This window comes from Arachis stenosperma, chromosome 3 (assembly GCF_014773155.1).
Source record: "Arachis stenosperma cultivar V10309 chromosome 3, arast.V10309.gnm1.PFL2, whole genome shotgun sequence".
Classification (NCBI taxonomy): domain Eukaryota; kingdom Viridiplantae; phylum Streptophyta; class Magnoliopsida; order Fabales; family Fabaceae; genus Arachis; species Arachis stenosperma.
Window position 1 is genome coordinate 142,343,820 of NC_080379.1, and position 12,986 is coordinate 142,356,805.

The 12,986-nt window shown below is 29.5% G+C and overlaps 2 protein-coding genes across 2 annotated transcripts; one reads left to right on the forward strand and one right to left on the reverse strand.

Moving 5' to 3' along the window:
- Positions 1–4,304: 4,304 nt before the first annotated feature.
- On the reverse strand, positions 4,305–8,937 carry LOC130970678 (uncharacterized). The gene is made up of 12 exons (XM_057896835.1): positions 8,429–8,937; positions 7,738–7,839; positions 7,441–7,665; positions 7,246–7,328; positions 7,018–7,118; positions 6,567–6,690; positions 6,320–6,474; positions 5,978–6,114; positions 5,727–5,897; positions 5,382–5,606; positions 4,878–5,111; positions 4,305–4,733 (listed from the first exon to the last, which is right to left on the reverse strand). Exons 1-12 carry the CDS (start codon positions 8,594–8,596, stop codon positions 4,593–4,595), a joined length of 1,866 nt encoding a protein of 621 aa, XP_057752818.1. The 5' UTR covers positions 8,597–8,937; the 3' UTR covers positions 4,305–4,592.
- Positions 8,938–12,121: 3,184 nt separating this feature from the next.
- Positions 12,122–12,472, forward strand: LOC130966791 (uncharacterized). Its single transcript, XM_057891614.1, has one exon. The coding sequence runs from the start codon at positions 12,122–12,124 to the stop codon at positions 12,470–12,472; it is 351 nt and encodes a 116-aa protein (XP_057747597.1).
- Positions 12,473–12,986: the final 514 nt, after the last annotated feature.

Sequence of the window (12,986 nt, forward strand, 5' to 3'; positions counted from 1 at the left end):
TTATTATTATTATTAATATAAACTTTATTAATTTTTTAACATTCTTTAATATGACCTTCATTTTTTTTCTTTATTATTGTTTATTTTCTTTTCTAATTATAAATCTCCTTACAATAATTCTTTGATAGAATATATTTTTGGTCTAATAGTTTTTTTTTCTATTTTTTGTCAAAATAATTTATATTAGGAGAAAAAAAAGATACAAATTAAATTTTAAAATTCAAATTTAAATAAGATGTGCAAATGATAACTATTGAATTCATTTAGTATATTTAAACTCTTTGTATTATCGTCATTAAAAATTTCAAATATTATTATAAAATTTTAGATATTTTTTATTTTATTATTCTTAAATTATACATTATACTGTGTATTTGAAGAGTTTCATCTTTTTTGAAATAAGTGTGACATTATATATTTTTTTGAATACAAAGGGATAATGAAGTTGAAGTGAGTAACAAAATTAATTATATAATAAGATATAAATTTTTAGAATTTCTAGCACAATTGACAAATTTTTAGTTTCAAAATAAATTTTTACTCTATTTTTTAATCTTTTATTTGATTTTTTTATAATTTTTCTTGATTTTCTTAATTAATTATGATTGTAATAATTCATCACAAATTTGTGTTTTGTAAAGAAAATTAAACAATCATAAAATACAGAAGACTTAACCAAAAAATTTAAAAAATATTGATTAATCACAAAATAAAAAATTATGAATTGTACTTTAATTATGTTGTAAAATACAAATTGGGACTATTTAAAATTATTTTTTTACTATTAATATTAACTTAATTTATAATAAGGTAAAAAATAAAATTATATATAATAATTTAATTTAATTATTTATACTACCAAAATTATTCTTTATTATATTTCATTTATTTTTATTCATTGGTGATCTTTAATTATCTATTTTAAATAAAAATTTGAATTGATTGAATTAATTTTTTTTAATTTGTAATATAATTATTGAACATTTGCTTTATTCAATAATATTTTTTAATTTGTTTAATCTGATTAATTATCACTTTCTTATTTTATAATAATTTAACTAATTAAAGTTAATAAATTTTAGTCATTTTAATTCTTGTAACTTTTTATTTTAATAATGTATTTTAATTAATATATTAATATAATTTTAATATTTATATATCATTAATAATAATAATAATCTCATTTTAGAGTGATGTTATAAATATATATATATATATATATATATATATATATATATATATATATATATAAATATATTTGTATGTCTAATTGTAGAAAATCTGCTATTTTTTTATACGATTAGATTAGACATATTTATATTCAATTTATTTGATTGCTCAATTAGAATGAATTATCTTAAAAGATTAGATTAAGATTATGGTAGACTAATTATATTGTTATTAATTAATTATATTAAAAGATTAAGATTATGATGGATTATCATTGTTTTATTATTTTTTATTTTTAATATTAATTCAGATATTTAAAAAAAATTATTTTTATTATTATTTTTTATTCTCTTATTCTATATATTTATTCCCATAAATCTTGCTAAATTAAACAAGATACTATATATCTTCTTTTTATTTCTCTTTTATATACACATAAATTTATTAAATTATTTTTCTTCCATCTAATAAATTTTTTTCTTTTCTATTTATATTTCTTTCCTTCAATATTTTATTGGTTCTTATTTTTTTAAATTTTATTTTAATTTATGTATTTGTTCTTTTTACACCTAACATTTTTATTTATATGTAATATGCATTCTTATATATGTTATAGAAATATGATTTGATTGCATTATCTTGCCAATTTTTTTTGAAAAATCTAAAGTTAAAGCACAAAAATATATTTATAAATATTTTACCTTTTTAACTAAAAAATATAATTTTTTTCCTATTTGTTAAAATTCTAAGTTAAATATGAATATTAATTTTTGAAATAGAATAAATATATTTTAACTTTTTTGCATCTAAAAATAATATTCTATCAATGTTAGAGTTATTTAAATGAATAAGTAACAGTGAATATAGAATTATTTAGGATGGATAGAACTAAGTACATATTTTTATTGAAAATAGGAATTTAAAAATATTATGTTCAATTCTTAATAGTCAACCTCTCGTCGAATTATTGTATGTTCAAAAAATTTTTGAAAAAATGAAATAATTGTAGGTATATAATTTTTTATAAAAAATTAATTAATTCAAGATATTTATTGTCAGTTAATTAAAAAAGTAAATTAAAATGATAATTTAATATTTCTATACTCTTAAAATATTATTTATTTATTTTTCTTGCATTCTTTATCATCCAATAATCACGTTAATATAATTTAATTCAATAATTTATTTATCATCATTTGATTGAATAAAAATTCTATTTTATCTGAAAATTTTAGGATTTCTCAACCTCAAGATCATCCATATTAAATCATTAAGAAATATAACTGAGAGTGCGAAAGCGTCCCTTCATTCGAGAGCGTGATTGAGATCAGAGAGCTTGGCTCTTGTGGTTCTTTGATCTTCGTCAACTAAAACCATCTGTATCCCTGATAGGGCTGAATCACAACTCTACTGTGGAAAAAGAGTTACGGAGGCGAGTTTGATGTGTTGGAGACCAAGATCCTGAAGTCATTATTTATATTTTAATGTGATACTCATTAAACCCTACAACTCAAAAAAATAGTATATATGGTTTTAATCTCATTTATCCAAATCAAAAGTAATAAATGACAATAAATGAGATCACCGATATATAAGTCATTTAATGTGAAGTTGCTTAATTTGCAATTATAATTAACATATGTATTGCCTATAAATATATTAAGAAATAATAATTTCCTAAAAATCTTTCATTTGGGCTATACATATATATTTTTTTGAGATAATCACATCCTATAAATTTTATGCGCACATTTGAATGTTATTTTTCTGATTACTTTAATAATCTGGTCTGTCTTATATATAAGTTATGAAAGTACCGCAACTTTTATCACATTAGTGTCGCAACAAAACCACGATGATCGCGATACTAAAATACTCAATCACATAGATCAAATTTGGATGAGAAAATTCAGAAATTACATGCAAAAATAATCTCATGCATGCCTATTTTCAATTGGTCCAACTTGAATAAAAATGCTATTATATTCGATGACAGACTCAGATAAAATTGCAAGGGCAACGCCCAGGCTCATAGCGACGGCCGACGATGACTCAGTGATGAGTTTGTGGAAGAAGAAGAGAAGAACTTAAATGACCCACAATTAGAGAGAGAGAGAGAAAGAGAGAAGAATTTACCTAGAGAAAAGGGACTCAGCAGGAGAAAGGTGGTGAAGTGCTCAACAAAGACGTTAACAGGATAAGTAGCGATGGACTGATGGCGACATGAGCTGTGAAGAAAGATGGGAGCTGTGAAAGAGTAGGTGGCGATGGGCTCAACAATGACGATGACGGGAGTTATGAGGATTTTTGTAAAGAAACCGAGAAAGAAGACTCTGGGTGAGGATGATTGGATTTTTCTTGCATGGCTATAGAGTATGGACTAAAGTTGTGAATCACTGAATGTAGTATGAGTCAAATCCTAATTCCTAAAAAGTGTTTATATGTATATATCTGGGGTGGTTACACCCTAAACCCGACTCGGGTCAATTTATTACCCTCCCCAACCTGGTATGGACGGGTCGGATACCCGTGTATTCGGGTACTCCTGTCAAGTCTAACCACGTATTGATGCTCCATTTCTTAAGGGTTTATCACTAGCCCATAGATTGCTACACACACAAAGTGAGATTTTAACTCCTAATAATTATTTAAACGGATGAATGAGATGATCATTCAACAAACTCAAATTGATTAAAACAAATACTAATTATTTTTAATATTAAAAATCTTGAGAATTTAATTTTAATTACAACTTTATAAAATATTTATAATAATAATTATTACATATATTTTATTTAATTTTTAATAAATTTTTTTATATTTTATTTAATTTTTTAATAAATTTTTTTATATAATTTTATGTATTATCTTGTACAAGTTACAAGAACATACACTAGTTAAAATAAAAAGTAGATCGAATTCCTTGTTGGGACAGAAATTTAGAGAGAAATAAATAAAATATTAATGCTTAAAATAGTTCCTAAAACAAATTAGGTATGAATAAATTTGGCGGTGAAAGATTCAATGCCAAGTTGTTTCTCTCATTAATTTCAGGTTGACAATATTAATTACATACGAACATGGAAAGTAAAATTTTTCGTGCAAGAATTTCCGAAAATTTCAGTATCCAATAATCCCCAATTGAAAATTCTTACTTGGTGGAAGATCCACCATCATTAAAATCACAACGCGCACGAACAACGACAAACGTGAGTAATAGGAACGAAAACAGCTGTTGGTCATTAGCAAAAAAAAAAAAGTATATATATTTTCCTCAAGGCTCGAGGGCATGTATCTAGTATTCTAGTGGCTTTCTTTTTACAAGTGTCTGTAAAATGATTACATCCATATAAGTAGCATTGCTAAGTGCTCAAATAAGTATTGCCCCTTTCTATAATCAGTAGCATTGGTAAGTGCTCAAGTTAGTGGAATCCAAAAACCCTGGCAGGGTAGATAACAGTGGGTGGATCAGAAATCTTTTCATCTCGGCCAAGATCATTCATAGGTGGCCGCTGTTTGTGGTGATTAGTCACTGATTGGTAAGCCATTGCCAATGCCAAAGCCTGCGAACAAGTGCACTTACAGGTTACAACACTAGTTAAGGAATTCAATGCACACTAATTAGCAAAATTCATAAATATATATATTATACAAAGAGATAGAGAGAATAGAAATTGCTAAAACAGTTATTAGAATCACTGGCTTACAATATGATCACGGTTAGGGGGAGCATAAATGCCAGTGGTAACTGTGGTTCTTCTTTTGGTGCCGCCAGGTGGTGGCTTGGAGATATTAGTAAATCCTGTTGGTACTACTATGACTGGGAAACCAACAAGATTTCCTACACAAACTTTCTCCCAGTCAGTTGCATTGCCAATGAAAGCATCCACGGTTAATGACTCTCTTATTTCCTTGATTAGCCTTCCCCTTGCTCTTTGTGCCTGAATACAATAATTGAAAAATCCAAATGGGCAGCACATTTTAGCTAAAATTGATGTGGATGATATGAATTGCTTGGTATGGTGTAACACACATTAACCTGATTTTTCTGTCACATTCAGTAACATGATAAATAATTAATACTATATCAAAATGCTCAAGAAACTCGGTCAATCATCTTGTATTTCACTAGGTTTACCGTTTTTATTCTATCTTGAGGTAAGTAAATATGCTCATCTCTGGTTAAATTCAAGGGAACCAAATAAGAATACCTGCATGTAGTCCACAGCTGGAATTACGCGAGCGCGGCGCAGTTCAGTCGGCCACTGCTCTTGAGCTTCATACACATTATCCTGGCCTGAGCGTTGCCACTCATCAAAGTGAGCCAGCATGTCAACATCCATTGTGAAATTTAAGATGCCTTGAGCAGAATCAACTGTGTAATTCAGTTTGAAAGGGACCATCTTGACACCCTTTGACTCAAGAACATGGACAATCTATATATTTGTCACCAGAAAAAAAAAGAGGAGTAAGTTTAATGAATGATCCTAGCAACAATCAAAAGCTGCAAATGTTTTTCAGGCAATTAAGCCCACAAAGTTACTTCAACGACAAACCTCCATTTCAGCATCATCAAGATATCCAACTGTCAACTTTGTAATGTCAACATGGAATGGATCATCTAGGGAGCTAACTTTTGAGGAGTGATCATGAGGGTCTCTTCCCCGAATAATGTCCAATACAATGGCACAATCATCTGCAGATCTACAGAAAGGGCCTAGTTTATCCTAGTGAAAAGATTACATGTTAGTTTACAACATGCATAGCATCCTACCGCAAAAAGGACAGCATAGAATTTGGGTTTTACCAAGCTTTCTGATATACTCATCACACCAGTTCGACCTACTGTACCAAAAGTTGGGCGTAGTGCTGTTATTCCACAGCGAGCTGCGGGGTAGGTTATGGATCCTGCCGTTTCTGATCCAATTGCAAAAGGAACCAGACCTGTAATGCCATGAACAAAGTCTCAAGACATGAACATTACTGATAATTGACATGAAAAATAGAACAAATGGAACCAAAATGAAATCTTAAGCACATTATGAGAACTGTAATTAATAGCACAAACCTTATAATGAAAAAAACTTGCACAAAGGAAGAAATAAACTAACAATAAAGCAGTCATACATGGACCATGGTGGAACAGTACCTGCAGAGGTGCTAGCTGCAGGACCAGCAGATGACCCTGTGGAAAATTCCTCTATATTCCATGGGTTCCTGGTTCTGCCACCAAACCAGATATCATCATATGCTAATGATCCAGAAACAAGCTTTGCAACAAGAACAGCCCCAGCAGATTTCAACCTGTGCTGAAAAAGTACTATTAACTAGTTACGGAGTTGTAGGTAACATTGCAGGTATTCAAGTGTAGATTTACACTTTGCCATGGACATTACCTCTTATAGACCCATGCTTCCATATCAATAACTTGATTTTTGAATGATTTTGAACCCCATGTTGTTTTGTACTCAGGAACTGCTATGATGTCCTTCAATCCATATGGAATTCCATGAAGAGGCCCTTCAACAATTTCAGATATGAAAAATACCAATCTCTCAATACTCCAGTGCTTAAACAACTTCTCAAAAAAAAGAATAAAATATCAAAGTGCTATTTTAATACTTATATGCTGCAACAACTACGCTTAAACAAAATGAAGCTCATGTCTATTACAGCGTGACAGCCAAACCTAAAGAACTACAAATGATTTTGCTGAAATGGTAAATATCATGTTAAAGAACTTCATATGAATGGTAAGGTCTCCTCAATGATGCATTGGTTCATATCGATCTTTCTAATACTTGAAGTCTATTAGCTCATATATAAATGACAATTGATGACTAGTACCCAGATACACTCCTTGGCTGAGCAATTCATCAGCTTCTTTCGCTTGCTTGTGTGCCAATTCTTCGGTAAAAGTGATCACAGCCTCAAGAACAGGATTGTACCTGGTGTGCATTCCAGGCGACAAAGATAAGAAGGAAGACATAAGTTTCAACGCTATTGGAATTCTCCTGACACAACACAACACAACATACAACATAATTACAACAGTTGCTAGAATTCCAGTACTACTTTCTCAATCTCCGCAAGAATATTTGTGTAAGCTCCTGAGAAGTTATTTGTTTAGTTTTGATGAGTGCACCTAATTCAAGAACCTGATTTGAAACATGGGGAAAGAAAATGCATTCATGAAATGGTGACACGCAGTAATGTTTATCTCATATATAATCGGTAAAATTAGTGGTCCCTAAGCAAAGGATCACTTACACTCATAAAGGCAATATCTTCTTCAGATTCAGGTCTCTGTATCTTAGAGATGGAAGGACATTTGAACTTTTTGCTTTCAGAATGTAATGGTTGATATTCCCAATCAGCATTGAAAATTAAAGGAGAAGGGTAATGCAACCCCCCATTTTCAGAAGCCACAAGTTTCCGATCCGCTACTATAATTGGAACATTGAACTCTTTCGCAGCCTTATCAATCTCCTCAACCTAAAAGGAACAGAATTAATCACCACCAACCTTTGAAGTAACATCAAACTCCCAAGTCAAACGAAACTATACCTGCTTGTCATTGAAGAAGTTGGCATCAAGCAAACCAAGGGAATGCCTTAGGCATGAGAGTTTACTACTTGTCTCTGACTGATGTGATTGATTCTTACTTCCCTGATTGATTACCCAAAACAAAAAGAGACATCTACATAAATATTAACGACTTCTAAAAGAAAACCCTTAATCTTGGCCACCAAAAACTTTGAAGGTTACTTTTATTTTCTCGTGTTAAGGGTAGGTGATTACAGTAAAGTTTTGTTACTGAAGAAAGTTACAAAATTCACAAATTAAAGATGGTGGTGGTTTACATTCATAATGAGTGTTTGGTGAGTTCTATTCAATCTTGGCAGAGCAGAGATGAAATGGACAAGCACCATAGCTGCACATATTGATAAGCAATAAAGAACTAACCTGAACTTTATCACAGAACATTTTGCACAATCTTTTTAAGGTTTTCACCTGTCGTTACATCGGTCAGGGAATACAACCATACAAGAAGGCATAGCTTAGTATTTCTTTTCTTACTTAATCACATGTTTTACATACATTCTAAGAGTTTGAAAGCATGGGATTATTTTGGGGGAAAAGGAAAGAACTGGGGTTTGTCAGCAACGGAATAATGCAAGTATACACAGGAAAACAGAATTGAATTCAACAAAAAGAAAGGGTATGAGAGTGTGAAAGAGTGAGAAAGGTATCATACCATGGTTGTGTGAGGAAGGGCGAGAATGGGAGGAGCGGAAACAAGAACATAGCACCAAAATGCTATTATTATGGCCACCGAAAAGTTGAAGGTGTGAGAACCGCCACTGGCACCGCTTCCACGTGTCGATGATGCAGGCGGTTGAACAGGACACATGTTCTTCCGCATGGCTTCTTTCTCTGAACTCTGATATCGTTCTCTCTCGGAATCCGAATCTTCTTTCCGCTAGTTTTCTTTTCTGTGTACTACTAGAATCTGATCTGCTCGGTGAATAAGTCAAACCTTGAAACTCAAACCATGTGTTCTCTTCCGCTGGTTCCATGATTAGTTAATTCAAACGAATAATAAATTGTAATTTTTTATGAGGAGCTAGCTGTACATGATGCGCAATTTTCACACATGAGGAGCTAGCATGTGTTTGAAAAGTCGTTGATGGCTTTATCACACATGAGATGGACTTGCTAAGCTATATTTGCATGCATCCCACCGCCCATTCTCGTTTCAGGAAAATCTGTAACGATTTCAGCTCACATATAGCTCAACTCGAGGAGAACATTTGATAAGGTAAGTGTAAAAGTTAATATGAATAAATTATTCAACCATGTACCATGCATGTATGTCCTAAAATTCAGTCACTAAATCAATGACAGTATATAATATTTATTAAAATATAAAATATATATTAAAAATAAATTAAAAATTATATATATTTATATATAAATACATTATAATTATTGAGTAAATAATTAAATTTATTTTTAAAAGATTATTTATTCTTTAAATTGATTTTTGAAATATTTTTTAAATTAAATTTATTCTTCAAAAATTTTAAATTAATCACTTTAGTTCTTTCGTTACTCTTATTGTCACGATATCAAAGCTTATTAATGTACCACATTAAATAACACCACATTGACACAACACACACTTGACTGTCCTAATCGACTGCTAAAACAATAAGTTTATGAATTAAAAAATATCAAATGAATTCCAAATTGAAGGGAACTTTGAGGAATTAAAATCCCTCAATTTAGAATTGATTTCATTTAATTTTATGAACTTATTATATTAGTTGTCAATTAAAATTGCTAGATGTATATTATAATCAATGTAGTGTCACTTAACTTATGTTAACAAATTTTGTTGTCGTCAACAATACTAGTGATGGAAGAACTAATGTAACTAATTTAAAATTTTTAAAAGATAAATTTGATTAAAAAAATCTATTAAGACCAATTTAAAAATTGAATGATATTTTAACGACAAATTTGACCATTTACTCTATAGCTATTTTTTGATATGTTTATAGTATTTTATAAATTGAAATAGGTTACTTTTAAATTTTACAGCGCTAAAATTAAAAAAAGAAAAACTTAAAAATTCATTTAAACCAATATAAAAATTAGAGCATTCTAAGAGAAGTATTATTAATTAATCTTCAATTAATAAAAAAATTATTAAAATAAATTTTTTAATGTATTTATATTTATATTTAATGATGTTATCAACAATTGAATAATAAGTTCTAAAAAATATTAAAAGCAATATTATATAGCTTGATCTAAATATAAATTTGTCTAACCAAACAGAATGGTAAAACGAATTAATTCGACCCATTTAGATTCAGTCAACCTAAACTCATAGTTATATAGAATCATCTGCTTATTTTTTATTTGTTTATAGACTTTAAATTTTAAACTGGAACCATTTATGATAAATCTGACATACAGATTAAATGGTTTGATCTATTTATTTTTAATTAAATAAAAAAAATTAATTTTAGGCTGAGAAAAGAAATTTTGACAAATAAATAATACTTTTTCTCAAAAAAACCTTTAGTAAAGGTTTTTTAGTTTGCATCGAATTAAGAAAAAAAAATAAAATTATTTAAGCGGGCTACCCATTTAATTTGGTATTTTTTAAATTGATTAGATTTAATTTGTTTAGCTCAAAATTTAAATAAATTTAATTTTATATATAAAATTCGTCTTTTTAAACATATCAAAAAACTGACCTGATAGTTTTAATTTATTTTAACAATTCTATAATCAAACTGTAAATTGTATCAAAATATGTTTTATTTCAAATAAAAAATAAGAAATCAATTTTTGGATCAGCTAAATATTATTCACTTTTTTTTCTTATTCTTTTTAAGATAAATTAGTTGAAATTGACTTCTAGAACTGGCTTTTAGTTAGACTCTTTAAAAAACTAGCTGATCAACAAGTTTCATAAAGCTAGACAGATTATCATGAAGTCGGGTTGAGCCATTCAACAACCCTACTGCATGCAAGCACGGGAAAACTAAGCTTATATTCTTTGTTACCCAAATACATAATTTATACCCATGACTATAAAATAAAACAAGAATTCCATACACGGAACTACCTGCAAAGTCATTTTACAACTATGGAAGCATGCATGTCTAGGCTTCCAAGCAAAACAAGGAACTTATTAACATCTTCCGAAAGAGTCAACATCATTCCATACAATATTACATTATTCCTTTCAAACTACTTGTTAAGAGGCAGATAAGATCATAAGATCTTGCAAGATACTTGTTATAAAATAAAATGATTATATAACCATAAACAAGATAAGAATTCTTCATACATGCAATTTAATTATTGTAAAATTTAATATGATTTGTTTTAGGCATTATGTAAAGTAAACCACAGCAGCTGCCACCTCTGCCGCCCTTTTCGCCCACTGGATTTTGTGTTGGAAGGGTCTCTATTATTTCTACTATTCCACCGGGTGGAGGGTTTAGAGTGTGTTTGCGAATAAAATAAAATTATCTGGTTGTTTATCTGTCTACATCCTAAATTTGTAAATTCCAAATTAGTGCAAAAAAGTCAAATTTAAATGGAAGAAAAATGATTAGGCAGAGAAAGAAGGAAATTTCTATGATGCATTATCAAGTATCATCCATTATTAAGACAATTTTTAATATATTATTAATTACTTTTGTTAAATTATTCATAATCATATCATTCTATTATTTTATTACATCCTAATCTTGTGGTCTAATATTTATCTTTTATTTCATTGGTTAACATTTATTATTATCTTTGACTAATTAATTAAATAATTACATATGAAACTCTATTATTATACAATAAAAAATCTCACAGAAATTGGAGAAGTTTGCTCAAAGAAGTCGCCCGCCTTAATAGTTTGTAAATTGTAACTATGTTAACAAAAATTTCAAACACAATTCTGTTAGGCAACAAGAAACTGGGGAAGGGAAAGAGAGAAAGAAAAGGGAAAAAAGAAGAATAAAAAATTGACCTAGTTGTAATGAACGTTGGTTAAAAAAATTAGTTACTCACATTGAAAAAAAATCATTTAACAACTTTTTGTTAGCTCCCCCAATAGCTAATGCTGCTTAATAATTACCTTGCTTTCAATGATCAAATGAAGGTTTGAGTCGAGAGTTTTTACAAATTAAAAAATGATAGAAATAATACATTCAAAACTCAAATCGTTGTGACGATCCTTTTCGTTTTGTCATGGAAACGTGACACATTTGAGAAAAATAATAAACTATCCAATCTTACCTAACCCCGCATACTATTTGCCGAGAGTTCTCCACTTATAAGCTTCCTTCGGATATATATATGTTGAATCAGCATTAATCTTTTTGGCAAGAAGGAATCAAAGACAATACAGAATTAGAGAGAAGCATAATTAATGGAAGGTCTTCTGCCTATGATGTATAGGGCAATCAAGAAACACACAACACGGAGGCAATACCAGTGTCTTTCTCCATCGGCAAGGGCTTTATTAGATTACGACTTCATCAACATCAACATGCCTCGTCAAGAAACTTCAATACACAATAATAATGCGGTTCTTGTTGATGATCATCATCATCGTCAACGTGCTCGTGCAGACAACTATGGTAGTCATCATCGCCGATTTAATTCTACTGGAGAAAATTTCTATGATAGGTCCTATTCCACTAGAGGCCCTGCTGCTGATTCAAAGCAACTTGTCAGGTTTCGCAGTCACAGAAAACTCTTTTCTTGCGTCACTGGTTAGTATATAATACAAGCACCAACATTTTATTCACCATATCCATCATCCTTATTCGTGTTCATCAAGTCGTATATATCTTGTAATTGTAAAAAGATTATGGTGTTACCTTAATTAGTCAAGGTATGTAGTATTGTGAGAATCACGTGTATTGACTACTGTATATTATATCCATCAAATGCTCATATTGTTTTGGATGTCAATGATTCTTTAATTATTAGTTGCTAACTTGCTTCCATTTTCTTGATTTCAAATATTTTCCAATATATTTATATAGTACACCTCATCCGAGATCATAACTCTTGTTTCCCAGCTATTATTATCCCTTTCTTTTAGTACAAATCACAACTAAAAGTAGCCCATCATGTAGAAACGAGCAGATTGAGATAAGTATTTCTATCCATATAATTGCTAATTAAGATGATCATGATGCGTGCCTATACTCAAATATATATGTCAATCAAATAATACTCATATATATGCACTTTATTTTTATCAACTAGTATTAAGGTGAAATCCG

Coding starts and splice junctions, on each gene's coding strand:
- LOC130970678 (XM_057896835.1), bottom strand. CDS start 8,596: ATGCGGAAGAACATGTGTCCTGTTCAACCGCCTGCATCATCGACACGT. Junction 7,840..8,428: donor CCCTTCCTCACACAACCATG/GTATGATACCTT, acceptor GTAATCAATCAG/GGAAGTAAGAATCAATCACA. Junction 6,691..7,017: donor CAGCCAAGGAGTGTATCTGG/GTACTAGTCATC, acceptor AAATTGTTGAAG/GGCCTCTTCATGGAATTCCA.
- LOC130966791 (XM_057891614.1), top strand. CDS start 12,122: ATGGAAGGTCTTCTGCCTATGATGTATAGGGCAATCAAGAAACACACA.